Source organism: Sminthopsis crassicaudata, chromosome 2 (assembly GCF_048593235.1).
Source record: "Sminthopsis crassicaudata isolate SCR6 chromosome 2, ASM4859323v1, whole genome shotgun sequence".
NCBI classification, from domain to species: Eukaryota; Metazoa; Chordata; class Mammalia; order Dasyuromorphia; family Dasyuridae; genus Sminthopsis; species Sminthopsis crassicaudata.
Window position 1 is genome coordinate 669,461,770 of NC_133618.1, and position 27,931 is coordinate 669,489,700.

Sequence of the window (27,931 nt, forward strand, 5' to 3'; positions counted from 1 at the left end):
AGTCACTTACACTGTCCCAAAACACTTTCTAAAGTGACAATTTTGAGATGTACCAATCCACATTGGGAGAGAGAGTAAGTGCTTCATTGAAAATTCTCCATTTTCCTCTTCCCTCACAAAAACAAACAGGTCATTACTGTAAGCTCTGGAAGGAAGTAGAAAATGGAAAGTCCAGTTACAGAAGCAGCATGGAGTTCAGTTAGCTAGGAATAGACATTGCATGAAGGGGTAAATCTGGGAGGCTTAGTTGGAGCCTGGCTGAGAGGGACTTTCAATACCAAGGCTATACAGATCAATGGAATTCAGGAACCTTAATGTCTAAGGATTCTTAACTATTTTTCCTTTTTTTTTCCTTATAGCATAGAATTTTAGGAATTTGATCCAAGTTCTGCACCCTTCTCAGAATAATGTTTTTAGATTTTTACAATAAAATATAAATGATGGCAAAGGAAATCAAATGAAAATTATCATTTTAAAAGGTCAAGTTTATAAACCCCAGGTTAAAAATCTCTTTTCTAATCTAAATCCTTAATGTTTTTCTCAGAAAACAGACCCCAAGAAAAAATCGCAAGACTTGCCTAATGTCAAAAAACCAAAACTTGTGCTCTCTTCTTCCAATTCCAAGTCTCTGCTCTCTGCGCAACACCCCATTTCTTTAAATCTTTCTCAGCCTCTTCACTTGCCAAGTGTTTTCTGCAGTATATTGTGCACAGATATATAAATTTATATGTTTTTATGCTGTTTTAGGATTCTGGTTTTTGTATTTTTTTTTTCATTCCTTCTTAAATTATTTTAATTCCTAGTTGTGTCTAGACTTTTTGTACTTCATTGATGTGGGACAGTGACTGATGGGAAATTCCTTTTTCCAATACATATAAATCCCTACTCTTCAACTTATAGACTTGCAGAAATGCCCAGGGTACTGTGAATTTCTGGAAGTTACCCATAGCTGATATATCAAAGACAATTTTGGCACAAGTCCTTCTGATTCTGACCACTACCCCTCTTTTCTTGTATTTTTTGTTCTTGATGGTGCTTGTCAAACACATGCCTGTCTTAAATACTTTTGCCCTACTGCCTGCAAGGTAGTTATTAAAAAAACAAAAAAAGCCAGAGTAGTCCTAACACTCATCTCTGCTACATCCCAATTGATACCTTTTCTTATCTAGATATATTGGCATTAAGCACAGAATTCCATTAACCAACTAAAATCCCAGGAAGAATGTTAAAATCTAATCTATTTAGAACTAATTTGAATTAAGATTTCCTAAGACATTGTGTTAAGTGCTTCACTAAAGTTAAAATAGGTTATAGAGTTTATATCACATGCATTCACTCTTTTCCCAAGGAGAATAAGTTTACCTGGCATGAATGGTTCCCTCGTTCAAAAATACATCATTCATTCTGTCTCTAAAAATAGCTTCTGCCTCTTCCTTCAGGACCAGTCCTGTCATTCTTATCCTACTTCCATGACTCTTTTATATGATGTTTTTCCTAGCAATAACCATATCTGTCCACCCCCAATGCTCTTCACTTCCCAGGTGCTCAGTTGTGTTCTAATTCCCTTCTCTGTCTTTAGTAAATTATTTCTGTTAAAACTATTATTTTATATGTGAATCATCATTAAAATTTAAATAGGAACCAGGTGAAATAGTCATTTGTATCCATAATAGGGGCACAAAAATGGATACATGTAAAGTATATGAAATTTGAACCTTAAAGGTAACTTACAGGGGCAGCTAGATGGCCCAGTGGATAGAGCACCAGCTTTGAATTCAGGAGGACCCAAGTTCAAATCTGGTCTCAAACACTTAACACTTCCTAGCTGTGTGACCCTGGGCAAGTCACTTAACCCCAGCCTCAAAAAAAAAAAAAAAAAAAAAAAAAAAAAAAAAAAAAAAAAAGGTAACTTACAGTGAGGTTCCCTAAAACATAACATTGAAAATATTATTTTTTTAATCAAATTAATTTCAACTAAAAGTAGGCATACATTTTCAATAAATACATCGTTGGAATGAGTCAATTAGTCATGGAAGGAATGTGTGTGTGAGATTTTATATACATATGTGTGTATATATATGTTTGACTATTTTTATGACATGTGTATTTATATATTTATGAGTATATATACTTATATATTTACTATATGTATGTGCATCCACATACATATAGTGCATATGTGTATATATACATATATATATATATATATATATATGTATATATACACACACACACACACATATATATATATATATATATGTCTTCCCAGAAATCAGGTGGAATCAGGATCACTAAACGTCTTTATTCTTGATCTTTTACGGTCAGGGGCTTAGGCCTAGCAACCTCACACACATCTTCCTCCTTCAAACGCCCAGAGAGACTGATTCAACATCTTCCTCTCAATTCCTCTTCCTCCTCCTACTCCTCCCACACACGTCACTCCCCCCTCTTTGTCCCACCAATCAAGTCAGCACAGAACAGTTGGGGAGGGTCAACCTTCAAACAAGTTAATAGGGAACCTTCCAATTGGCAGTTAGTTTCACGTGCTTCATTATCCAAGTGCATCCAAAGTGCAGTTCTAGCCCTTTACATATGTATACATGTACAGCCTGTATGGTATGTGTAGATATATGTCTATCTATAGTGCATGTGTGTATATATACACTATATGTATACTCATATACATTTAGAGATAGATTAGATAGATAAATAGATGCATGGTGTATATTCTCTCCTGATTTAATTTAACATAAAGTAATTGATCAGGATCATGCGCATCTTTCTCTTATGAACTACAACTATCCATTACTTTTTTCTGACTGATATTGCCTCAAATTTTGAATAATCTTTGTTTCCTACAAGTAAGAAGTAAGATCCTCAAATTTCACAATCATGTACATGCCAGAAACCAAGAAAAGGCATAAATGATGGAGTAGTGGATTTAAAGTAGGAAATAATAGGGGTTACATCTTGATTCTGACAATTATTTGCCATTTAATTTTGAGCAATTAATTTGAGCAAGCCCCTCCCTGAGCCTGTTTCCTTATGTCCAAAAGGACATAGTCATATCTCTATTTGTTATGCCACAAATTGTCGTGAGATTCCGTGGAGATGATTTATGCAGAGCACATTGTAGATTTTTAAAAATCCTATAAATGTTCATTAGCACTCTGATTTGATAACACCCCTCAGTCTTTTTTTTTTTTTTTTTCTCCTACAGAAGCAACTTTCTGGAGCCTACCAATGAGTTTCCTTCATTAGTAAATTCTAATCAGACCCCTTTCTGATAATTTTGTAAACAGTTGCCAGTTTGGTAATCTTACCCATTGAATAGAAATCATCATATTACCCATGCAGGAAGAACATTAGGCAGTCATATTAAGCACAAGTGAAAATGATATTTCAGGGGGGAATTGTAAGGAAGAGTTCCCCAATTCCTCTAAATAGTGCATTTGTTGGCCAGATAAAATAAATCAATCCAGTTCAAGATTCATTCCTGAATCTTACAAAGTTCCAGTAAAATTCAAATATTTCTGGGCAAAGTAACTCATAAGGATAGATAATTCATTTTTAGTGCAAATGAATTTTATCAAATTTTTTTTTAAATAAGGAAGATTCCAGGGAAGGAGCTAATAAGAGACCTTTAAAAAATCTGACAGGAGAGCTAGAAAAACTGGGGGAAATGAGGGATGAAAAGGAAAAAAATTACAATTTTTCATGGAGATGATCTTCATGTGTTATATTGGTAGAGGGTAGTAGGGAAGGAAAGAGAGAATAAATGAGAAAATGATAAATTATAAATTCTACTGCTATATGACCCTAGGTTAAATATTAAATACTAACTTTCAATTCTCTTAGACCAATTTTTTTTCATTTTATACAAAGGCACTGAAGGCCAGAGAGCTCAAATGATTTGATGAGGGTCACATCGTTAGCAGTAGACCTGTAGTAGCAGAAAGAAAATTTGGGTCTCAGATCAGCCAACTCTAAATCACTTACTCCTCTCTTGGAATCACACTATGACTGCCTTTTTTTGAACTTTTTGATTTAAAGGAAAGATCAACCTCAAGAAAGAGAAATTCTTTTCTTCTTTATCCTCTCCCAAAAAGAAATGAACATCTTCCCACTGTGATTCTTTCAGTAGCACCCCAGCAGAAAACTTCTCCTTCATCTTTGATTGTTGTTTTCCTCTGAAAATTTCTTAGGTGACTGGGGGATGACAATTTGGTGACAGGTTGATTCCTGAGGGATTTATGTATGATTTTCAATTCCAGCTCACTGCTGTAGATGCAGACGAAGGGCCAAATGGAGAGATTTCATACCAGATCCTCGTTGGGGATCAGGGAGACTTCGTCATCAATAAAACCACAGGTCTTGTTACTATCGCACCAGGAGTAGAATTAACAGTGGGCCGGACCTATGCCCTCACCGTACAAGCAGCTGACAACGCCCCCCCTGCAGAGAGAAGGTAATTTATATTATAGCACACATACACAGTCTCTTCTTCAGGACCTATATTTAGCTTCATAATTAAATAGAGCCACAGTATGAATTTTTTTTTTCCTCCTAAAAATCTAAATTAGATAAGGAAGGCTCAGGGACTGGATTCCTGGGAACTGCCTGTACCACTCTCTAATTTGCTGAAAAAATCAGCAATGAGTGCAATTATTAAGCCACAAAAGAAGTAGAAGTTAAATTAACTCCATCAATTTTATATGTCCAGTTGGATACCGGAGTCTGTAATGGATGGGAGTTAAGAAGCAACAGAGGCATGTGTCCGCATTATTACTGACTTCTCCTTCTGAGCTCCCAGACCACAGACTTGGGTCTAATTTTTAGACACAATTTGCATTTCATTCTTATTTTATTGTCAAGGAGTCATAGAGGTTGAAAATACAAATAAACTAAGAAAAATCTTTAAATGCATTAATGAATGGTGGTCATAGGAGGTTAGCATGGAGAAATTTACCTGCTCAAATATTGGTTTATATAAAAGAAATTCAAGGTGATTATTTTGGAGGGGAAAGAACTAGCATTTGGGGGTATCAGGGAAAGCTTCAAGGAAGGGATGATGTAAGTTGTCTTAAAGTTCATGTGGAATCATATTAGGAAAATTAGAAGTGAGGAAGGAGGGAATTTTAGGCACAGGAACTTACCAAAGTGAAGGGCTAGAGAGCAGACATATTGTGTATAAAAAGCAACAGAAAGGTCAGCTTAGCAACACAATAGAATGAAGATATAGAGAGTGTTATGTATGTATGTATATAGAGAGTGTGTATGTATATACATATATTTAATATGCACATTTATGTGTGTGCATGCATATATATACACATATAAATATATACCTATAGGAAGATAGATAAATCATGTCTCCAATGGCCTACCACAATGATTTTTTTTCAATAGTATTTTGTTTTTTTCCAAATACATGTAAAGTGAGTTTTCAACATTTGTTTTTCCAAAACCTTGTGTTCTGAATTTTTCTTCCTCCATCCCTTACCTCCCCCTTCCAAAAGATAGGAAGCAATCTGATATAGGTTAAATATAAAGCACAGTGATTTTGGAAGATCTAGCATAAGTGACCTATTGAATTGATTTTTTTTTAATTAAATAATTGATTCCCACTTCTATCTGTGTGTTGTCTATTATATTAGAATCTCCTTGAGGGCAGGGATTGTCTTTGTTGTTAATTGTATTTGTATTCCCAGTCTTTAGCACAGTGTCTAGCATGTAGTGGATATTTATTGCCTGAACTAGGGGGAAAAGAACACTAGCCTTCAAAAAATTAACATTCTAATTGGGGAAAGAACTATGTAAAAGGTAGATGGCAAAAAATAAAATAAAATAAAATAAAATAAAAATAAAAAAAGATCGAGAAGCTACATAACGATGTAGTTACATCATATAAGATTCATGAAAATTAAAAGTAGACCTGGGAAAAGAATCAGTTTAGTGGTTTAGGGCTCTCCCTATATGGAAACCTCAAAATGAATTCACCAACCTGAGAAGTGGCCAGAGGACAAAGAGATATTCCAGGATGGAAAGCCACAGAATATAAGGGTATGTCCAGATTGAAAAGGTAGCTGAAATTATGAAATTATGAATTCAGCGAATCAGAAGCAAAGTGAGGAGGGGAAAGTTTATTTTAATCAAACAGATAGATGTTTCCTTATAAAATTCTAGTGTGAAAATTCTGCTTATTAGAAGTATCATAAAATTTGGTATGAATATGTGAAAGACCAACCTTCTGTTACTCACATCCAATTCCTGTGACGTCTTAGAATACATTCTCCCCTGGAAAATTAAATACAGATTAATTAATCTTTCACATGATGTTTGAATTGAAAATCATTAAATTACTACTATCAGATATGAAATGTAGATATCACATAAGCTAAGATGAATTTACAGTTGGAGTTTTACATATCATTCTATAGTTTTAAGCCCACATGGAAGTCACATGAAAGATTTCTGCTTTGGAAGCTTAGGGAGAAGGAGTATTTTAAGTTTGAGACTCAGAAAACCTTTCATACTGTGTTTGTCAAGATTCAGCCCTAACTAATCATGATATCAGTATTTCGATCAGACCCCAGGGAAAGGTGGGATGAAATGAAGGTTAGAGAATGGATGAGTGGGTTTTTAAAAGTTGTCTTCAAGGACTCAGTATAGTTTTCTAAGTCATCAAGATATGCATGGCAAGTAACCCCTCAGTTCCTCAGTCTCCCTGTGTAATAATAATAATAAATAATAATAATAATAATAATAATAATAATGCCATTGACTTCTAAGGAATATTATGGATCTTAGTGATTTAAAGACTCAAATAATTTGACCTTACAAGTTGGAGTATAGCATTTACACTATACAGCTCTGGAATTCCTTCAGAGATCTTCAGAAGTCATCCCTGCCAATATAGAGTTAATTTCCTTCATTGCAAAATAGATATTTAGGCAGGATTGCTTGATTGTTACATTGCCAAAGGACTGTACATGTTGAAAATAGAAATAGATTACATAAAGTGAAATTTAAATGATATTTATTAATGAAAGAACCATATAACTTAATCATGGAGAAATTAGGATTGGTTGAAAAACCATGTGTTACAACAGGACAATCAATGGAAGTACTTTTTTGTGAGGTGATAGAATTAAAATCTCCAACCAGATCAGGCCTTCAAAAATATTAATAAATGAACAGCTATCAGAAATAAGAAATATCTTCAAAAATCAAATGAAAATATCACTACACTAATATCCAAAAAAAAGAGAGTGCTCAATTGACATAAAACTGCTCTTGTCATCCACACTAGTCATGCCTCAATGGTTGCTTCGTACTCTGGGGTCATTGGTTGCCTATAATCATAATTCATACTACAATCATACATCATACTAAAAGTTTTAGATGATCTAATGATGGGACAATCAATCATCAGCTGCCTTCTATTGGGCTCTTCCAATGAAGTTCTTTCTCAAGAATGAATCATCCAGTATCTTTCATCAATCTGAAAAAGTTCAAAGACTAAACTCACATTAGAAATGTCAGAGATAAAAAGAAATTTTATTTAGGAAATAATGAATCAACAAAAAACCCCTAATGCACCTCTAAAATCATGGGATATGGGATATTGGAGCTGAGAAAATTTTGAAATAACCCAAAGTCACAAGGGTAAATGGAAAGCCCCATTTTTTTCAAATGAAGTAAGATATAAATAGGGGATAAATAACCTAGAAAAGATACCAGGAAGACTTGAAAAGCAGTGGATTTCTTGAAGAAACAGAATAATAATTTTTAAAATCCAATGATAAAAATATTTTACTACAAAATAGAGACAAAAATTAAAAAAAAATGTATCTCTATCAAAAAATCTCACCTGTAAAACAGGGAATGGAAAGATAATAATAGGAGAACATGATAAAAATCCAAACAAGTGGACCTTTATTGAAGAAGTCATAAGTTAAAAGTTGCCCAGAAATGTTAGCACTAAGGGGGGAGCATAGGATAATAGAATGTATGTCAGGGATCGAGAGTAATCCTAGATATATATTAGCCAAAAATGTGATTTTTAAAATCCTAGGTTTATAGATAAAATATAAGATATTTCAGGAGGCTAGGAAAATATTAATAATACATGGATCTTGATTTTATGATTTATAATGGGCAGATTAGAATAGTTGACTTTTGAACCCCCATCTGTACCTATTGTATATTGATGATCCTATGAATCCATGTGACTAGTTAGAATTAGGACAGGCTCTGTATCAACATGATAGAAAAAAATAGCATATAAGCACATTCGATTGAAGATGATTTTTAAACAAGAATACATTACTTTTAAATATTGGACATAATTCTAAGTAGAAAATAAAATAGTTGTTTAACCCAAAGGATATCTTCTAAATTTTCCTGTCAAGGAAAAAAAAAAAAAAAAAAAAAAGCTGGGTAGTGTTAGGATTACTAAGTGAGAACTCGGGTTGTCTGGATAGTGACAAGGTGAGAATTCAGGTTGGACAATTACAAGGTGAGAACTCAGGTTGACTTGATGGAAGGAGCAGGCTCATTGGCTGAGGTGGTTCTTCCCAGAAGCCCTTGCATTATCCCACGCCCATTCTCTGGGAGAATAAAAGAGAGGACTCCCAGAGATAAAAAAAGACTCTGCATTGCATCAGGCTTGACGGGGCTCCCTGCAGGAAGGGAAGTCACTTCTCTGGACAAGAGTTAACAGCAACTGCCTGGAGACAACGGTTCGTTACAGGAAGAAGAATCAGTCGGAGAGATTTGAGTAGAAGACACAGCAGATCTCTTCCCAGAGAGTGATCCGGCAGCTTCTAGAGACGACAGCTCGCTACAGGGTAGAGGCTATAAAGGACAAATATAAAGGACAAAAGAAATTTAGAATCAATAAGTAAGCTTAAATAAATAGAAAGAGGAAAAGGCTACCCCTCAGAAACCTTTAATAGTCAATTCATGAAGGAAAAAATAATAGATGGGCTATTAGATTTAAATTAGAAGATAATCAGTGGAGAGCCCATGTGCCATATCTTTGGGGTGTTAAGAGAATTCAAGGAAAACCATTAACATATTAGACAAACCTTGCCTGGTAAATGCAGGGAATGATATGACAGAGTTGAATGGGATAAAAGGTCCTGGATAAATTATCATCTGTATCAGTGGAAGGAATACCCATTTGATAACAGCATCAGAGTATTTGCATATGACTTTGTCTTAAAATCATCTGGGAGTAAAATAATTGTGGATCCTAGATTATAATCATTAATGGTAATTAATAATAATAATAATAGCTTAAAGTAATAATGTTATTTTGAAATTGTATTGCAATATTTTTCAAATTACTTTTATACATATTATTTTATTGTCAAATGTTAGTTCCTTTCAATACTTTCACAGAGAATAAAGTGCTATATTGTTCATTAGTATTACTCAAGATGGTATTTATTAGATAGGTAGATGGCTCAAGGCTTCGGACCTGGAGTTAAGAAAACCTGAGGGTTTAGGTTTAGGTTTAGAAACAGTATCTGTGGTATCCTGAACAACTCATTTAATTTCAGTTCCTTATTTTCCTTATTTGCAAAATGTCAATGATAATCCTATCAGCCTCCTAGGATGGGTATTGTAAGAATCAATGAAATAATGTCTCTCAAGTCCATTGAAAGCCTTAAAGTTTTATATAAATAGTCCTTTCATCATATAGGAAGAATTATATGGAGAGGGTGCAGTGATTTTATCAGCAAAATGACCTTCTGGTGTAAAAATTGCCTTTGTTGATGCTGACTGACAAGTCCATCTATGACTCTCTATCATTTTAGTGAATCAGTCGGTTTGTTGAAATGTTACCTGGTTACATTGTTCTATGTATTCTATTGTTTTTTTCTCTCCCATGATATAATATAAGTTCCTTGAAGGTAAGGACTATTACATTTGTATATTTGCATTTCTAGTACCAAGCAAAGGATCTGGAACTAGAAAGATATATCATAAATACTTTTCAATTAGCTGGTTGATGGTAGTCCATTTGTGTCAGATTCAATGCTTCAATTTTAATCTTCCTAACTAGCACATTTTTCAACCCTGAAAATCATTTTGTCTTTTATGCTGATTCTACCTTGCCTCTCTTTGACTATGTGTTTAATACAAGGTCCTCGAAGGCAAAGATTGTCTCATTTTTGTTTTGTATCCCAGCAATAGTGCCTAGAACCTAGTAAAGTGCTTATCACACACATGGTGACATAATTTGTGAAGCTAGCTTAAATGAGAATTATCAATTAATTAAATAAGGGAAGAGAGAAAAAAGAAATCCCCTATGGGAATTAGGAAAATTACCAGGAAGATAAGCTTGCAGCTTCCATCACTCATCTCCTGAGTAGGAATAAAACATATGGAAGGGGAAGGCCCATTTGTAAACCAATTGTTTGTGTCTGTCTGTGAAAACAAAAGGGTTGTAGGTCATTTAGTTTCCCTCCCTAACTTCTATCTGATTCAGGACATTTTCTCTGTTGAATCAATTGGCACCCATTTTGTTCCCACGTTTACACTATCTGATTACAGATTTCCTATTTCTTCTCCGTTCACATTTCCCTTTGGTGATACATAGAAGCACCTGAAAATGATGATGAGAAAGCCTGGGCCTAAAGCCAAAGCAGCTTTTGCTTCTCTGCTTTGAAAAGAAGAATCCTCTTCACTGAATCAAGGATCTTAGAGAATTTCAAATGAGATCATGTGTAAGAAATATTTTCTAAAGCATGATAGAACTCATTATATTTCCCCTCAAATCTTCCCTTCCTCTCAACTTTGCTATTACATTCAAGGACACCACCATTCATCCAGTCACCCAGGCTCAAAAAATAGGTGTCATCCTCAACTCTCCATTAAATTCCCTGCATATACCCATTCCATATCTAAATTTGTCATTTGTACTATCATATTTTCACATCTTCTTTCCTCTACGTATGACAGATCTTCACCACTGGACAATTTCAGTAGGCTTCTGGTTGACCATCCCACATCTTTTATCTTCCCCCACTAGTCATCCTTTCACTCAACTTCTAACAGTTTTATCTGTGTAATAACTCTTGAACATACCCTCTTCTCTCCTTTGACACTGCCCTCACTCCACTGCAGGCCCCGATCACCTTACATCTATAACACTGCAATAGTCTGCTGGTGGGTCGGCCTGCCTCAAATCTCTATTCTCTTTGATCCACTTTCCATTTAGCCATTAAAAGGATTCTTCTAAATCAGAGCTTTGACCATGTCACCCCAGATCTGATTCAATAAACTCCAGTTGTTCTCTATCACATTCAAGATCAAATGGGAAATCCTCAGTTTATTCAAAGCCCTTCATAACCTATCTCCTCCCTACCATTTTAGTCTTATTAGACCTTTCTCTCCAACATATATTCTTTGATCCAGTGACAATGGCCTCCTGGCTGTTCCATGAATAAGACATTCTCTTTTTTGACTTTGGACTCTAACCATCTCTCATGCCTGGATGTACACACACATATATATAGACATACACACATGCACATGTATGTATATACACATATATACATGTATACATATGTATGTATACACATAGAGAGACAGAGATTCCATTAACTTCCTATAAAAATCCCATCTTCTAGAGAAAGTTTATTTCTAATCCCTCTTAATTCTAGTTCCTCCCTTCTATTAATTAGTTACTATTTATAATCGGTATGACTGGGCTTTATACATTGTTTGCTTGTTGTTTCCCCAAATGGATTTGAATTTCTTTGAAAGAAGGGATATTTTGTCAATTTTTTTTATCACCAAACTTAGCACAGTGTCTGGTACAGAGTAGGTACTAAATAACCTTTTTTTTTTTTTTTTTTTTTTTATTGATACTGATTTGCAATAATTAATTACTTTTCCTGTACCCTCACTTAAGGGATCTGTAAATCAGAATTAAATATGATCAACCTCTCAAAAAATCTTCTATGGTCAATGTTGAAAAAAAACTATTCAAAAATTGTTCTAGCCTTTTCTAATCATAAAATGATTAAAATGAAAAGAAGTAATAGATTAAAATATGTTTGAATTGATTGCCTGGAGTTATAATGTGCATATTTTAAGTGATTCAATTATGGGACTTAGCAGGTAAGTATATGGAGCAAAGGGGAAAGTTATAATTGATTGTCAAAAGTGGCTATAGTGTCAAAGATATATTGATTAAAAAATATTCCCAGGATCTAAAGACATGAGGTACAGGTATAAGTTGAAAAAAAAAAAAAAAATCAAAGACTTTTCAACCTTTTATGTGTCAACATTTGCATTCATTTCTTTCAATTCCACTTTGTTTCTGTCATGAACATGGCACTGTGTGCTGTCATTTAAATACTTATTTAAAACAACTTCTTAATATTCATAATCAATATCCTCTCCTTCCCCTCTCTAGAAGATGTTAAATCACTTTTGCATTTAGGAGAGAAAACTTCATAGCCTGAAGTTTTGCTAAATCTTCTTCCTGGTTTTGTAGTTCATAACTTGTAACAAGGTTCTTAGGGAAACTTTGACATATTTGAACTCATCTGCTGAAATACAGATAGAAAGGGGAAGAAGATAGGCACTGTCCCATTCTTCTCAAGACTACATCTAAGACTTCCTTGTGCTTTCCAGTTCTTCAACCTAAAAATCCACTTCAGCTCTGAAACGTCAGTCCTGAGCTCTCTCCCTGGATTGGATGATCCCTGACAGAATCTCCATTTAAGAAGGGTACTTGATGGTGGGGGATAGGAGAGTAGGGGAATGGTGAAGAGAAAAGGCAACAGCTCCCTTTCTCTCCACCAAACTCCTCCAAACACCTCTAAATAATATCATAAAGTATTCTGGGGATAGCAGAACCCATAAAATGATGGGGTTAAATAATTTTCCAACCCAAGGGATTTAAAAAATAGGCAGGAAAGGTCAGTTACACCAGGGGGTGTGGCGCATAGTCCATCACAGCCCATACTCCAGCAAACAAGAAAGAGGACTTGGAAGCCACTGAAGGAGCAGCAGGAGCTGGAGTCAAACAACTGGTAAGAAGGAGAATACAGGGGTGTTTTGCTAGCACTGAGAAAGGACCCTATTGCTTTGTCCATATCCATATCTAGGTCACAGTACAGGGTAGCAGTTCCAGGTTGAGAAGGATCACTAGCACACTATAACTTGTGGATACAGTACAGCAGAGGCCTTCTCATGGTCTCCTGTTTGTGATTGCTCACGTACTAATGCAAAGGCCCAGAGAGTAGTAAACATACCTCTTCTTAGATCATATCATTTTGGGGGAACTTACAGGTCACTAGACATATCTCTGAAAACAGCCACATAAAACTCTTGAAGCTTGGGACGATGCACCTTCCACTCTGAAGCAGAACCTTATTTTAAGAAACACTTAAAAGTTATTGAAATGAACAACCAACCAAAAAAATTCTAACCATAGAAAGTCACTGTGGTGACAAGAAAGATTGAACACACACACACACACACACACACACACACACACACACACACACACACGGAGATAATAAAATCAAAGTTTCTAAATCCAAAACCTCCCAAAAAAGATTAATTGGTTTCAGGCCACGGAAGAGCTCAGAAAGGATTCTGAAAGTCATGTAATGGAGAGAAAAAAATTGGGGAAAAAAATGAGAATAATGCTGGAAAATCATTGGAAAACAAGGCCACATCTTGGTAAAGGAGAAGAAAAAAACTGAAGAAAATTATGCAATAAACAGACTAGATCAAATGGGTAAAAAAAAAAAAAAAAAAAGTACAAAAACAAAAAGCCAATAAAAAAAAACTTAAAAAAAGTAGAATTGGCCAAATTAAAAAAAAAAAAAAAAAAAAAAAAAAGTGCACAGAAATTTGATTGAAGGAAAAAAAAAACTCTTAAAAAGTAGATTTGATCAAATGAAAAAAGTACAAAATATCACTGAAGTAAACAATTCCTTAAAAAACAAAATAGAACAAATGGAAGCTAATGATTATATAAGAGATCAAAAAACTGTTAAAAAAAAAAAAGAATTGGAAAAAAGAAGGAAATGTGAAATATCTCATTGGAAACAACAATGGCAGCTATATGGTATGGTGGATAGAACATAGATCTGAAGTCAGGAAAATATGAGCTCAAATATGGACTTAGACACTTATCATTTATTATTTAGTTTAGTGACCAGGAGTCCATAACTTAATCCCAGCTGATTCACAAAAAAGAGGGGCCCCTGTACTCAAAGCCAAGGGTCAGAGCTATACAGGAAGCTAGGGACAGCACCTCCTTTAGCTAGCCCAGGAACAGAGCTCAACCATAAAAGTTAAAAAAGAGGAAATATGAAAAGAAAAGAAAATGAGCAAGAAACAGAAAAAAAACTTTGACTATAGAATGCTACTATGGTAATAGGCCAGACCAAAACGCAAACTCATATGAGGACAAATATTCCACAGAATGAGGACAAATATTCCACAGAAGAAATCTCAGTAATATTAATTGGTCTCAAGCCCAAACAGGCTTCTTGGAAATACTCATAAAAGACTTTAAAGGGCACAAGAGAGGCAGAAGAAAAAATGAGAAAGGAGATGAGAGGTATACATGAGATAGTGAACAACTTGGAAGAGAAAGGAAAAAAAGTTGTCTGAAGAAAACAACTGCTTAAAAAGTAGAATTAACCACATGGAAAAAGAGAGAGAAAAAAAATAACTGAAGAATTAAACATTAAAAACTAGAATGGGACAAATAGAAGCTAATGACTCTGTGAGGTAGCAATACTCAGTCAAATAAACTCAAAGTTAAAAGAATGAAAAAATGGAAGAAATTGTGAAATGACTCTTTGGAAAAACAGCTGACCTGGAAAAGCAATCTAGAAGAGACAATTAAAAAAAACATTAGCCTACTTGATGGCCATGACCAAAAAAAAAAAAAAAAAAAAAAAAAAAAAAGTCTGTATAGCATTCTTCAAGATATCATTAAGGAAAATTGCCCCAATATTCTGGAAACAGAGGGGAAAATGTTTGTTGAAAGAACCCATCCATCACCTTCAGAAAGAGGTCCCACAAGGAAAACCCCAAAGAACATTGTAGCAAAATTCCAGAACTAAAATCCCAAGAAAAAATGCTGCAAGCTGTAAGACAAAAACAATTCAAATATCAATGAACAACAGTCAAGATTTAGGTAAACGCTCCTCCTGATTCTAATCCTAACACTAACCCTAAACTCACAGCTTCTAAAATAATGGATTGGAGGGTCATATTTTGAAAGGAAAAGGACTTAGGGATACAACCAAGAATTAACTACCCAGGGAAACTCATCATTATCTTTCAAGGGAAGCAACAGAGTTTCAATGAAATAAAATTTTCAATCATTTCTATTGAAGAAAATATGAACTAAACAGAAAATTTAATCTACAAACACAGGACTCAAGAGAACTAGAAAGATAAACAGAGGAAAAATATATATTATTTAAATGTTAAACTATTTATATTCCTAGATAGAAAAATATCTATAACTCAAGATGTGTATCTTTCACTGGGGCAAACAGAGGGTGGGGCATCACATGGACTGAGCATGTGGTTCTGACTGGTCTCTCATGTGATGATATCAAAGAAAAACACATTATGGGGTGGGAAAAGATCTGTCCTGGAAAAAAAGGAAATAATAGGTATAATGGAAAATTCACATAAAGACTTGCAAAAGACATATTAAACTGAGGGAAAGAAAAGAGGGGAATAAGCACTGTCTGAAGCTTAATCTCATCACTTTTGGCTCTAAAAGGAAAAATTTTAATCATTCATTCGGGCATAGAATTGTTCCTAACCCTATAAAGAAATAGGAGGAGAAAAAGGAAAAGAAAAGGAAGGGACTGGATAGAAAGGAGGGCACAACATTAGGGGACAAGGTAAGAGAAGAAGGAATGGATGATAGAAGATAAGGTTGTGGGTAGAGTGAGTTAAAAATACTACCAAGAGAAGGGGGAGGGATGATAGGAGAAAAGGTTGTAGGTAGGGTGAGTAAAAAGAAAACACAACTAAGAGCTGGGTGGAAAGAGAGAACAAAAATATATATAAGAGAGAAAATAGGATGGAAGGAAATACAGAACTGATAATCATAACTGTGAATGTGAATGGGATGAACTCTCCCATAAAACAAAAGTGGATAGCAGACTGGATTAAAAAACAAAATCCTACAATGTATCATTTACAAGAAACACATCTAACGCAGAAAAGGCAAAAGGCTAAACCAAAATTTATTATGCTTCAGCGGATTAAAAAAAAATCCAGTGGTAGCAATTCTGATCTCAGATAAAGCAAAAGTAAAAATAGATCTTATTAGAAGAGAAAAAGAAGAAAAGGACATCTTGTCAAGGATACTGTGAAAAATGTAATAATGAAACTAAATGTGTATGCACCAAGTAATAGAATAGCCAAAATCCTAAAGAAAAATTTAACTCAGTTACAGAAAGAAATACATAGCAATACTATAATCGTGGGTGACTACAACCTTCCCCTCTCAAAATAAGACAAATCTAACCACATACACATGTAAAAAAAGAAAGAAACTAGAGGGTTTTAGTAGATCTGAAAAAATCTAGATATTATAGAGCTCTGTAGAAAACTGAATAGACATAGAAAAGAATATAGCTTTTTCTTAGCAGTACATTGCACCTACACAATCATTGACCATGTATTAAGCTTTAAAAACCTCATAATCAAATGCAGAAAGGCAGACCTTTCTTCCTTTTCAGACCACAATGTGATAAAAATTATATTCAATAAAGAGGTGGGGAAAGATAGATTAAAAACCAATTAGGAATTAATCTAATTCTTAAAATGAGTGGATCAAACAACAAATCACAGAAACAATCTTTAATATCATCCAAGAGAATGACAAAGCAGTTCATAAAATAAAGTTTACATCACTAAATAGTTATATGAATAAAATAGAAAAAGAGGAGGTCAATGAATTGTCATAGTATTAAAAAGTTAGAAAAATAACAAATTGAAAACCCACAATTAAGTACTAAATTTGAAATTATGAAATTCAAAGGAGAGATTAAGAAAACAGAGCCTGAACAAATAAATAAACCTTAGAGGTGGTTTTATGAAAAAAAAAATCAAAATAGATAAACTTGTGGTTAATTAAATTAGAAAAAGGAAAAAAAAATCACTAGCATCAAAAATGAAAAGGGTGAATTTAACACCAATGATAAAGAAAATAAAGCCATAATTAGAAACTATTTTGCTCAACTAATTGGCAGCAAGCTTGACAATTTAACTGCAATTAATGAATATTTACAAAAATATAAATTACCCAGATTAACAAAGAATTACTTAAATAAACCCATCTTAGAAAAGAAATTTAATAAGCCATTGAGAAAGAAATCTCGGGGCAGCTAAATGGCACAGTGGATAGAGCACCAGCCCTGAATTCAGGAGGACCAGAGTTCAAATCTGATCTCAGACACTTAACACTTCCTACCTGTGTGACCCTGGGCAAGTCACTTAACCCCAGCCTCAGAAAAAAAAAAAAAAAAAAAAAAAAAGAAAGAAAGAAAGAAATCTCCAGGTTCATATGGATTCACAAATTAACTCTACCAAATATTTTAAAAATAATTAATTCTAATACTATGAAAAATATTTATAAAAATGGGTAAAGAAGGGGTTTTGCTAGATTCTTACTATGACACACATATGTCACTGACACTTAAACTAGGAAGAGCCAAAGCAGAGAAAATTACAGACCAAACTCTCTAATGAATATCAATGCAAAATTTTTAAAGTATTAGCTAAGAGATCATAGCAATTTGTCAGTAGGATAATACATTATGACAAAGGGGTATTTATATCAGGAATGTAGGGCCAGTTCAATATCAGAAAAACTATTACCATAATTGAGCATATCAACAACAAAATCAACCAAAATCATATGATAATCTCAATAGATGTAGAAAAATCTTTTGACAAAATAAAACATTCATTACTATTAAAAACACTAGAAATCATAGGGATAAAGGAAGTTTTCCTTAAAATAATAAGCAGTATCTATCTAAAACCAGCAGCAAACATTATTTGTAATAGGGAAAAACTAGGCACATTCCCAATAAGATCAGGAGTAAAACAAGGATGCCCATTATCACCACTATTATTCAGCATTGTACTAAAAATGTTGGCTTTAGCAATAAAAAAAGAAATTAAAGGAATTACAATAGGCCATGAGGAAATAAAACTACAACTCTTTGCAGATAATATGATGATAGATATTCCTAGAAAATAATACAAAAACCTATTGGAAACAATTCACAGCTTTAACAATGTTGCTTGATATAAAATAAATCCTCACAAATTATCAGCATTTCTATATATTAGTGACAAAGCTCATCAGCAAGAGAAAGAAAGAGAGATTCTATCTAAAATTACTATAGATAAAATAAATAACTTGGAGGTCTATCTGTCAAGAAAAGCCCAATAACTATATGAACATAATTACAAAACATTTCTCACACAAAGTCACATGTAAACAACTGGAAAAATATCAATTGCTTATGGGTAGGCCAAGCTTATATAATAAAAATGAAAATTCTGCCTAAATTGGTCTACTTTTTCAGTGCCATACCAAAGTGCCAAAAAGATTTTATAGAGGTATGAAAAATAATAACAAAATTCATGAAGGATAAGGAAACTAATGAAAAATACAAAGGATTGTGACTTAGCAATACTAAATCTAAAACCATATTATAAAGCAGCAGTCATCAGAACCAATTGGTAATGGCTAAGAAATAGAGTGGTGAATCATTGGAAAGGATTAGATACACATGCCACAGTAATCAAGGCCTGTAGTAATCTCATATTTGATAGATCCCCAAATGCCAGCTTCTGGTATAAGAACTCACTATTTGACAAAAATTACTGAGAAAACCCCCGAAATGATATATTAGAAATTTGCAATTGACCAACATCTCACATCCCATGTGAAAATTAAGTCAAAATGGGTGCATGATTTGGGCATAAAGAATGAAACCATAAACAAATTAGGACAACAAGAGATAGTTTGCCTATTAGATCTTTGGAGAAGGGAGTAATTTATGACCAAAGAGTTAGAAAACATTATGAAAAGCAAAATGGATAACTTTGATTATGTTAAATTAAAAGGTTTTTGCACACACAAAATCAATACAAACAAGATTAAAATGTAAGTACAAAGTTGGGGGAAAAAATATAGCCAATGTTTGTGAAAAAGATCTCATTTCAAAAATATCTAAGAAATGTGTCAAATTTATAAGAATACAAGTCATTGCCCAATTGATAGTCAAAGGATATAAAAATTTTTCAGATGACAAATTAAAGCCATCTATAGTTATATGAAAATATACTCTAAATCACTATTGATTAGAGAAATGCAAATTAAAATATCTCTGAGGTACTACCTCACACCTCTTATATTGTCTAAGACAACAGGAAAAGATAATGATAAATGTTGGAGGAGAAGTACGAAAACTGGGACATAAATGCATTGATGGTGGAGTTGTGAAATGATCCAACCATACTAAAGAACAATCTGGAAATATGCCCAAAGGGCTATTAAATTGTGCATACCCTTTGACACATCAATGCCATTACTGGGTCTATAACATAAGGAGATAATAAAGGAGGGAAAAGGACCCACATGTGCAAAAATGTTTGTAGCAGTTCTTTTTGTGGTGGCAAGGAACTGAAAAAGAAATAGATGCCCTTCAATTGAGGAATGACTAAACAAGTTGTGGTATATGAAGGTAAGGGACTATTATTGTTCTAAAAAAAATGATGAACCAGCTGATTTTAGAAATGCCTGAAAATATTTACATTAACTGATGCTGAGAAAAACAAGCAGAACCAGGAATACATTGTACACAAAAGCAATTATGTGCAATGATCAACTGTGAGAGACTTGGTTCATCTCAGTGATTTGATGATCCAAATCATTCCCAATAGACTTTGGACAGAAAATACCATCTGCATCCAGAAAAAAAATAACTAAGAAGACTGAATGTGAATCAGCACATGCTATGTTCACTTCTTTCTCTTTTTTTTTTTTTTTTTTTTTTTGTTTCTGCCATGATTTTTCCCTTTTGCTCTTATTTTTCTCTCCTAACATGATTCATAAAGTAATATGTATTAAAAATAAATAAATGTACTAGGAAAAAAATTATCAAGGAAAACTGCCCTGATATCATAGAACCAGAGGGTAAAGTAGAAATTAAAAGAACTTATTGATCCCCACCTAAAAGACATCCCAAAATAAATACTCCCAGGAATAGTATAGCCGAATTCCAGAATTCCCAAGTGAAGGAAAAAATATTTCAAGCAGCCAGAAAAAATAAAATAAAATTCAAGTACCAGGAAGCCACAGTCAATGCTGCACAAGATTTAGCAGTTTCCACATTAAAAGAATAGAGGGCTTGAAATATGATATTCTTCAGGATAAATAAGCTAGGAAGAATCCCCTACCCAGCAATTCTAAGGAAAGACTTTTGGAGGGAAAATTGTTATTTAATGAGAGGATTTTCAAGCCTTCTTGATGAAAAAGCCAGAGCTGAATAGAAGATTTGGCTTTGAAATACACGACTCAAGAGATGAATAAAAAGGGCATTGGAGAATTTCAAAGCAATCTTTATATTACCCAGTTTTCAGTAAGAATTGATCATGGTTCAACAAGATATGCAGCACATGGTTGGAGACATTCAACTTGAGATCAAATAAATGAGACAAATAGAAAACATCATTTTGGAGATACCTTGAAGAGAGAATGTGAGAATGTGAGAAAAGAATGTTAGCGTTTTGCCAACTAAAAGAAGCTGATTTGAAGTGGTCCATTGACATAGGCCCATTTGCAGTCTTAAGTATTCAGGTCTCATAGTATCTCCAGAGGGAGTGAGTACTGATTCGGAGGAAACAGAAGTGCACATTGGCAAAACAAATCTTTAGAAACTGAATGTTACCTAGGATTTGACAGTTGTTGTCAGATATTGTGAAAATTTTCCGTCAGCTCTAATTTATCTACCTCATTTAAGAGTATATTTGGTTGGAAGAGACAAAAGGATAATTCCTTGAAGGGAAATCTGGCTCTACACCTTTGACACCAGATGGAGGCCACTGAAATGAGAAAAGCTTGGCCACCTTTCTAACATATATACTAATGATGACTATTGTAGAATCAGGTATACGCAAAAATCACTGCCATTTTTGTTAGAGGACCTAATAATAGTAATATTCATTATTCCATACACAAAATGGAATTCTTTGTTTTGAAAGAAACCTTCATCAAGAAAACTCAAGACTACATGCATTAAAATCACTTTTCAAATTGGAATTATAGAAATCCATTGACTTACATTCTGACCAGTATCAAGTTGGATGCTGTCTGTTAGAGCTGGACAAAAGACTAGCCAGCTATGAATTCAACATCCATTATAAGTCAGGGAAGACTTATATAAATGTCAATGTTTTGTCCTATAGGTGCAATTTTTTTTTTTTTTTTTTTTTTTTTTTTTTTAGGAAAAGGTGCTACCTCAGATGGACTTGATTGGATTTCTATCTTTGAGGTCCTATGAAAAAAATAATAATCATCTAGAGTTCTAGTTTTGCCCACAGGGGAAAAAAAAAGAGTTATCAGGAAGAAAAATAAAACATTACTAGGCAATAGATGATTTGTTGGACAAAGAAAGAGTGATAAATGCTAGAAAAATGTGATTTTTTTTTTTAAGCTAGCAATCCATAGCTGAGGGTATAATGGCAGAAATGTAAATTGTTTAATAAATTATTTAATAAATAATTTTACCTATGGTTTTATAATTTATATATATTTATATATATAATTTAATTTTATAATTTATAATTATAATTATAAAATAATTTTACCTTCAAAAACAATGGGGCAAATGTTTTTTTTTCTTTTTTATGTAGTAAGACAATGTCTATAAAAGTATATACAATGTGTGATATATAACAGTGAAATATTTGTTAAGTTATAGGTGCTTTGGTGGTATACACAAATCTGTGTGTGCATATGTACATATATGTGTTATGTATATACATATACATGCTGCTGATCTGATAACTGTAATCAAGCTTGCTACATGTGCATATTACTTAAAATGTGTACTATTAGTTTTGTTATAAACAATGTGTTTTTATTCATCTTTTGAATTATATAGGGGATATTTATGAACCTTTGATATACTCAGAAAATAGTACATCATATAATAACTATAAACACAGCTTAATGCAATCAAAATATATAATACTTGACTTAACACAATATATTCACATTAGAAAATGAAGTTAACTATGTTATATGATTTGAATTTAAGTGCATAAAGTTCAGAAATTTGGATTAAAGAAGAGCTAATGAAATTTAAAGTCTTCAAATTGCTCTGATTAAATTCTGTCTTCAAAACAAACAAAACAAACAAACAAAAAATCCAGTCGCTATGGTGGGATGGCATAAAGAAGATTGATTTTGTAATCTCAGGTCCCTTAATGAAAGGATGACTTCTACCAATAACTACTTATGTGACTGGGCAAATTATTTAATCTTTCTGGATTTCAGTGTCCTGATCTGTAAGCTCAGAGTGACTCCTGGCCACTGAGGTTACTGTGAGCTCTAACTCTCTTATGGTATATATACATATACATATATATATATATATATATATATATATATATATATATATAAAACCTCAGAAGTCTAATTTAAGGATGTTTTAGTTATTAGTCTTACTCATCCAATATACTATTTTCAATCCAGCATGAAAATTCAATAGTGTGGCTGGCAAAGAGAGTTGATTCCTGGCATTTCAGCAAGAAGATTACTTAAGAGGGAACACATCTTTCTTTCAGTAAAAGTCAATTTACTTGAATTAGTTTATTTTTCTCCTTAAATGTTTATATAATTTAGAACATGCATATATTAGGCTCCACTGTTATGACATAAAAAGAGTGAGAAAGGCACCCAGTTCAATGGACACATATTGGTATCACTTCTTGCTCTACACAATGGAATCCTTTCCAGCTCAAATTCCATCAATCCAACAGATTTTTTTCAAAATGTTCCCAAATGTAATTGATTTTATTTCCTTTTTCTCTTTCCATGCAGGGATTCCATTTGCACTGTCTATATTGAAGTACTTCCACCAAACAACCAGAGTCCTCCCCGCTTCCCACAGTTGATGTACAGCCTTGAAGTCAGTGAAGCCATGAGGATTGGGGCAGTTTTATTGAATCTCCAGGTATGAAGTTTGGTGTGAATATAATATCTAGTTGCTCCTGAATGAAAGGCAAATGATTTATGGTGATTTCTAAGCAGTGATGGGTAATATGATAGAAATGAATCGAAAGATCTGGTTCTGAAGACCAGTTCTTTCTCTCACTTATCCGATCTCCTCACATGTCTTATCAGTTGCTCAAGGCCTCAGTTTGTTTGTAAATTCTATTCAATCACCACTCAATTTCTTAATGGCTCCAAATATTTAATCTTATGACATGGAAGATATAAGGAACTGATGTAAGGCCATGGATTTCAAAATTGTGAAAGTGTGTTAACGCATATTAGAAGGAAATTCTGCCCTGAGAGGAGATATGTAATCATGTGGGTAAAGTGTTTTGAAGTGATTTCTCTCTGCTGATTGCAGCCACTGGCAAACTGCTCCAACCAGCAGGGGACAGCTGCAGGCACTCCAGGAGAGAACACAGGGTTTGTAAAAACAAATATTTTGTATTGTGTAAGGATTGCTGCCCTTTGTGTTTAAAGGCAGCAAGGCCATGGGTCATTTCTCAATCTGGGTTCCTTTGTACCTATAGTATTCCTTTTAAATGCATTATAAACACTGGAGGAAAAGCAGGCAGACAAAAGCAACCTCCTATCCAGTCCTGCTTCTTCAAGAGATGAATCCAGGGATGTTGAACACATCTGGATCCCCAAACTCTCCATCAGTAAAATGAGAAATTTGAATGAACAAATCTCTCAATTTCTCTTAGAGCTAACAATCCATACTTTAATGCTCTATGATCTGCCAACTCTGACATAGTATGTTCAATCTTCTAATGGCCCTTCTAACTGCAGTTCTGTATGTTCTGTATTTCTCATCTAATTTAATCCCCCTCGAAATGCTTTCTTTTTTTCTTTTTTCTTTCTTTCTTTCTTTCTTTCTTTCTTTCTTTCTTTCTTTCTTTCTTTCTTTCTTTCTTTCTTTCTTTCTTTCTTTCTTTCTTCCTTCCTTTCTTTTTTCCTCTTTTTCTTTTTTTCTTTCTTTTTCTCTATTTCTTTCCTTCCTTTTCCTTTTTTTCTCTCTTTTTTCTTATCTTCTTTACTTCCTTCTTTCTTCCTCTTTTTCTCTGCCTGCTTCTCTCTCTCACTTGCTCCCTTCATTCCTCTCTTTTTGTTTTATCTTTCTTTCTCCCTTCCCTTCCCTTCTTTCCCTTTCCTCTTCTTTTCTTTTCTTTCCTCTGGTCAGAAAATGCAGAGGTCACTCAATAAAGATGAAAGCTTAAAATTTAACCTACTCCATTTATCTACCTGGAACGGTTCTCCTCTCCTTAGACAACCTTCTAGTCCTACTCTCCTGGTAGAATCATATTAGTGCTAGACTTAATTTATTACTTGATCAGGTTAGTCCACCTCATGTTAGAACTTTACTATATTCATTATTGTTCCTTGTTTCATTCAATTTCAAAGAAATTTAAGTTCTGTATTCTGAGGATACTTCCAGCATTGACAATGAATATTCTATGAACTCTTCCTAGTTCTAACATTTTTTATTCCAAGTCCCACCCTATCCACAAAAGTCTGACATTTTATTTCCTTTCATCTAAGATTTCTTCCAACTTGTACATTCATTGTTCTTGTATCCTTTTAAGTTCTAGCATTGCATTTTTAAAAGATTTTTATTTTTAAAACATGGATAGATGGTTTTCAACATCACTCTTGCAAAACCTTTTTTTTTTTTTTTCTCTCCTTTCTCACACCTCCTCTCCTAGATGGCAAGTAATCCAATATATACTCAACATGTATAATTCTTCTATAAATATTTCCACAATTATGCTGCACTAACCTGATCAAATAATAAATTAAGTCTAGCACTAATATGATTCTACCAGGAGAGTAGGACTAGAAGGTTGTCTAAGGAGAGGAGAATCGTTCCAGGTAGATAAATGGAGTAGGTTAAATCTTAAGCTTTCATCTTTATTGAGTGACCTCAGCATTTTCTGACCAGGGGAGATCTAGTCAGAGAAAGAGAGGAAAGAAAAGAAAAATCAGATCAAAAATGTGGGAAAATGAGAAAGAAAACAAAGTCTTCACATTTTCTTAAAGTTGTTCTGGTTGGTTGGTTGATTGGTTACTTGTTGTCTTTCATTTCAAAGAGGACCAAAATGGCATCACTAAGTTACCATTTAAAATCTAAGTTCCTTTCTCTCCTGCTATTTTCTCAGAGCCTTCTTAGTTCTAGAATTCTTTTTTTTTTTTTTTTATAATAGCTTCTTATTTTTCCAAATAGTTTTCAATATTCATCTTTAAAAAACCTTGTGTTCCAAATTTTTCCCTCTTTCCCACTATCCCTTCTCCCCTAGAAAGCAAGCAATCCACTATTGGCTAAATATGTACAACTCTTCTAAACATATCCTCATATTTGTTATTCTGAATAAGAAATATCAGATCAAAAGGGGATAAAAACAGGAGAGAGAAAACAAGCAAATAAACAACACCTATAGAAAAAAAGTGAAAATACTATTCTTTGATCCATATTCCATCTCCATAGTTCTCTCTCTGGATGCAGACCTCATTATTGAAAAGAGCCAAGTCCATCAGAGTTGATTATCACACAATCTTGTTGCTATGTACAATGTTCTCTTGGTTCTACTTACTTCACTTAGTATCTGTTCATGTAAGTCTTTCCAGGTTTTTTCAAAAATCAGCCTGTTTGTTATTTTTTATAGAACAAGAATATTTCTTTACTTTTATGTACCATAATTTATTCAGCCATTCTCCAAATTATCCACCCAATTTCCAGTTTTTTTGCCCCTACAAAAGGTTGCTACAAAATTTTTGAACAGGTGGGTTCTTTTCCCTTTTTTATGATCTCTTATGAAAACAGACAGTAAATACACAGGGTAGGCAATTTTGATAGCTCTTTGGTCATAGTCCCAAATTTCTCCTGAATAGTTGGATCAATTCACAGTTCCACTAACAATGTATTGATGTTCCAGTCTCCCCACATCTCCTCCATCATTTACTATTACCTTTTCCTGTCATCTTAGTCAATCTGAAAAATGTGAAATGTTACCTCAGAATTGCCTTAATTTGCATTTCTCTAATCAACAGGGATTGAGACTAGCTCTAGTATCCTGTATTCTGTCTTCCTAATTCCTACATTCAGTCTAATATTCTCTCCAGCTTTAAAATTCAGCATTTCAAAGATTCCTCTAACTTAGCCATTCTTTGTTCAGTACAGAGCAACCTCTACTTATAGAGATATAGTTATAGAGACAGAGACTTCTAAGAGCTATATCTTATCTCTATTTCCAGTGATATCTGTCTATATTTATAAGTAGAGATTGTTAAAGGTAGCAATAGATCATTTTCTCTAGATCTCTAGAGGTTTAGATATAGGCATGGGTATAGATATAAAACTGTAATTTTTCTCTCCCTTTCCTTGACTGTCAAATATTAGAAAATTGAAAACAAAAATCTTTTGAGCCTAAGCAATTTCTTTCTTGTATCCAACTAGTTGATTTGTACCAAGTTTGGACTTACTTCTGAATGAGTACTGTAAACAAAGAAACACAAAAGAGCAAGTATGTGTACACACACCTATATCTACCTCTATTTTTATACTAAACAAAAGGAGACTCGGAAGTCAGTGAAGGAAAAGACAGTGAAGGAGAAGACAGTGAAGGAAAATGTACATGCTATAAAGTAATTTGTTCCCTAAGTGCCTTCGGAGTATATGTCATGAATGTGTGAATTAAAGAGGGCAAGATCAGACCAAGCATTTGGTCAGTGGTTATTCACCCTAAAGAAGTGTTCCCAATTCCTGGGGAGTTGTTTTTTTTTTTTTTTTTTTCAGTCAAAAGTCATGTGAGCCCTACAAAGCCAATGGGAGGCAGAATCACAACAACTCCTACCAGGCTCTACTGGTGTAATTCCCACATTTATGAACCTTTTATGTCTTCCTCTTAGATGAAGAATGAAAGACAAACTTCTTTGCCTGTACTCAGATACCAAATCCATGCTCCCCCTTTCCTTTCCACCACTGCCTTGAGTTCTCTCTTCAGCCATACTTACTAAAATCTTTCTTATTTTCAAGGCCCATTCTAGGTGCCATTTCTTTCCTAAAGCCTTTCTTAATCCCCTCATTTGAAATATATATATATATATATATGTATATATATATGTATATATATGTATATATATGTATATATATATATATATATACACATATATATATATGTATATATGTATATACACATATATATATATATATATATATATATATATATATATATATGTGTGTATGTGTATAAATTTTTCTAAAACACTTTCCTGGGATCTGTTCCTTGTTTTTAATTTTATATCACCTCTCCCTCTTCTCCATTACATGATAAGCTCCTTCAGAATAAGGACTGTATATGTATATTCCACTGCCTTGGGAACAATAGGGCCTCAATAAATGTTTTTTTTTTTTTTAATTGAATTCAAAGAAAATAACATAGTATGATAGTAAATGATGAAATTAATATAGTGCTTTACAGAGATATGTTAAATATATCATTTTACTGAACAGTCAATCAGTTGGCATTAATTAAACTTCTACAATATCCTTGGCACTTTGAGAAATATTAGGAACACAGATATGAAAAAAAAAAGAGAATCCCATTCTCAAGCTAT

General features: G+C 33.6%; 1 protein-coding gene across 1 annotated transcript in view; it reads left to right on the forward strand.

Moving 5' to 3' along the window:
- The window catches only part of PCDH15 (protocadherin related 15), a 2,229,510-nt gene that overhangs the window by 1,821,564 nt on the left and 380,015 nt on the right, over positions 1-27,931 (forward strand). The window contains exons 18-19 of the mRNA XM_074297067.1: positions 4,275-4,468; positions 23,144-23,276. Coding sequence (XP_074153168.1) covers positions 4,275-4,468; positions 23,144-23,276 — 327 coding nt within the window. The remainder of the gene's footprint in view (positions 1-4,274; positions 4,469-23,143; positions 23,277-27,931) is intronic.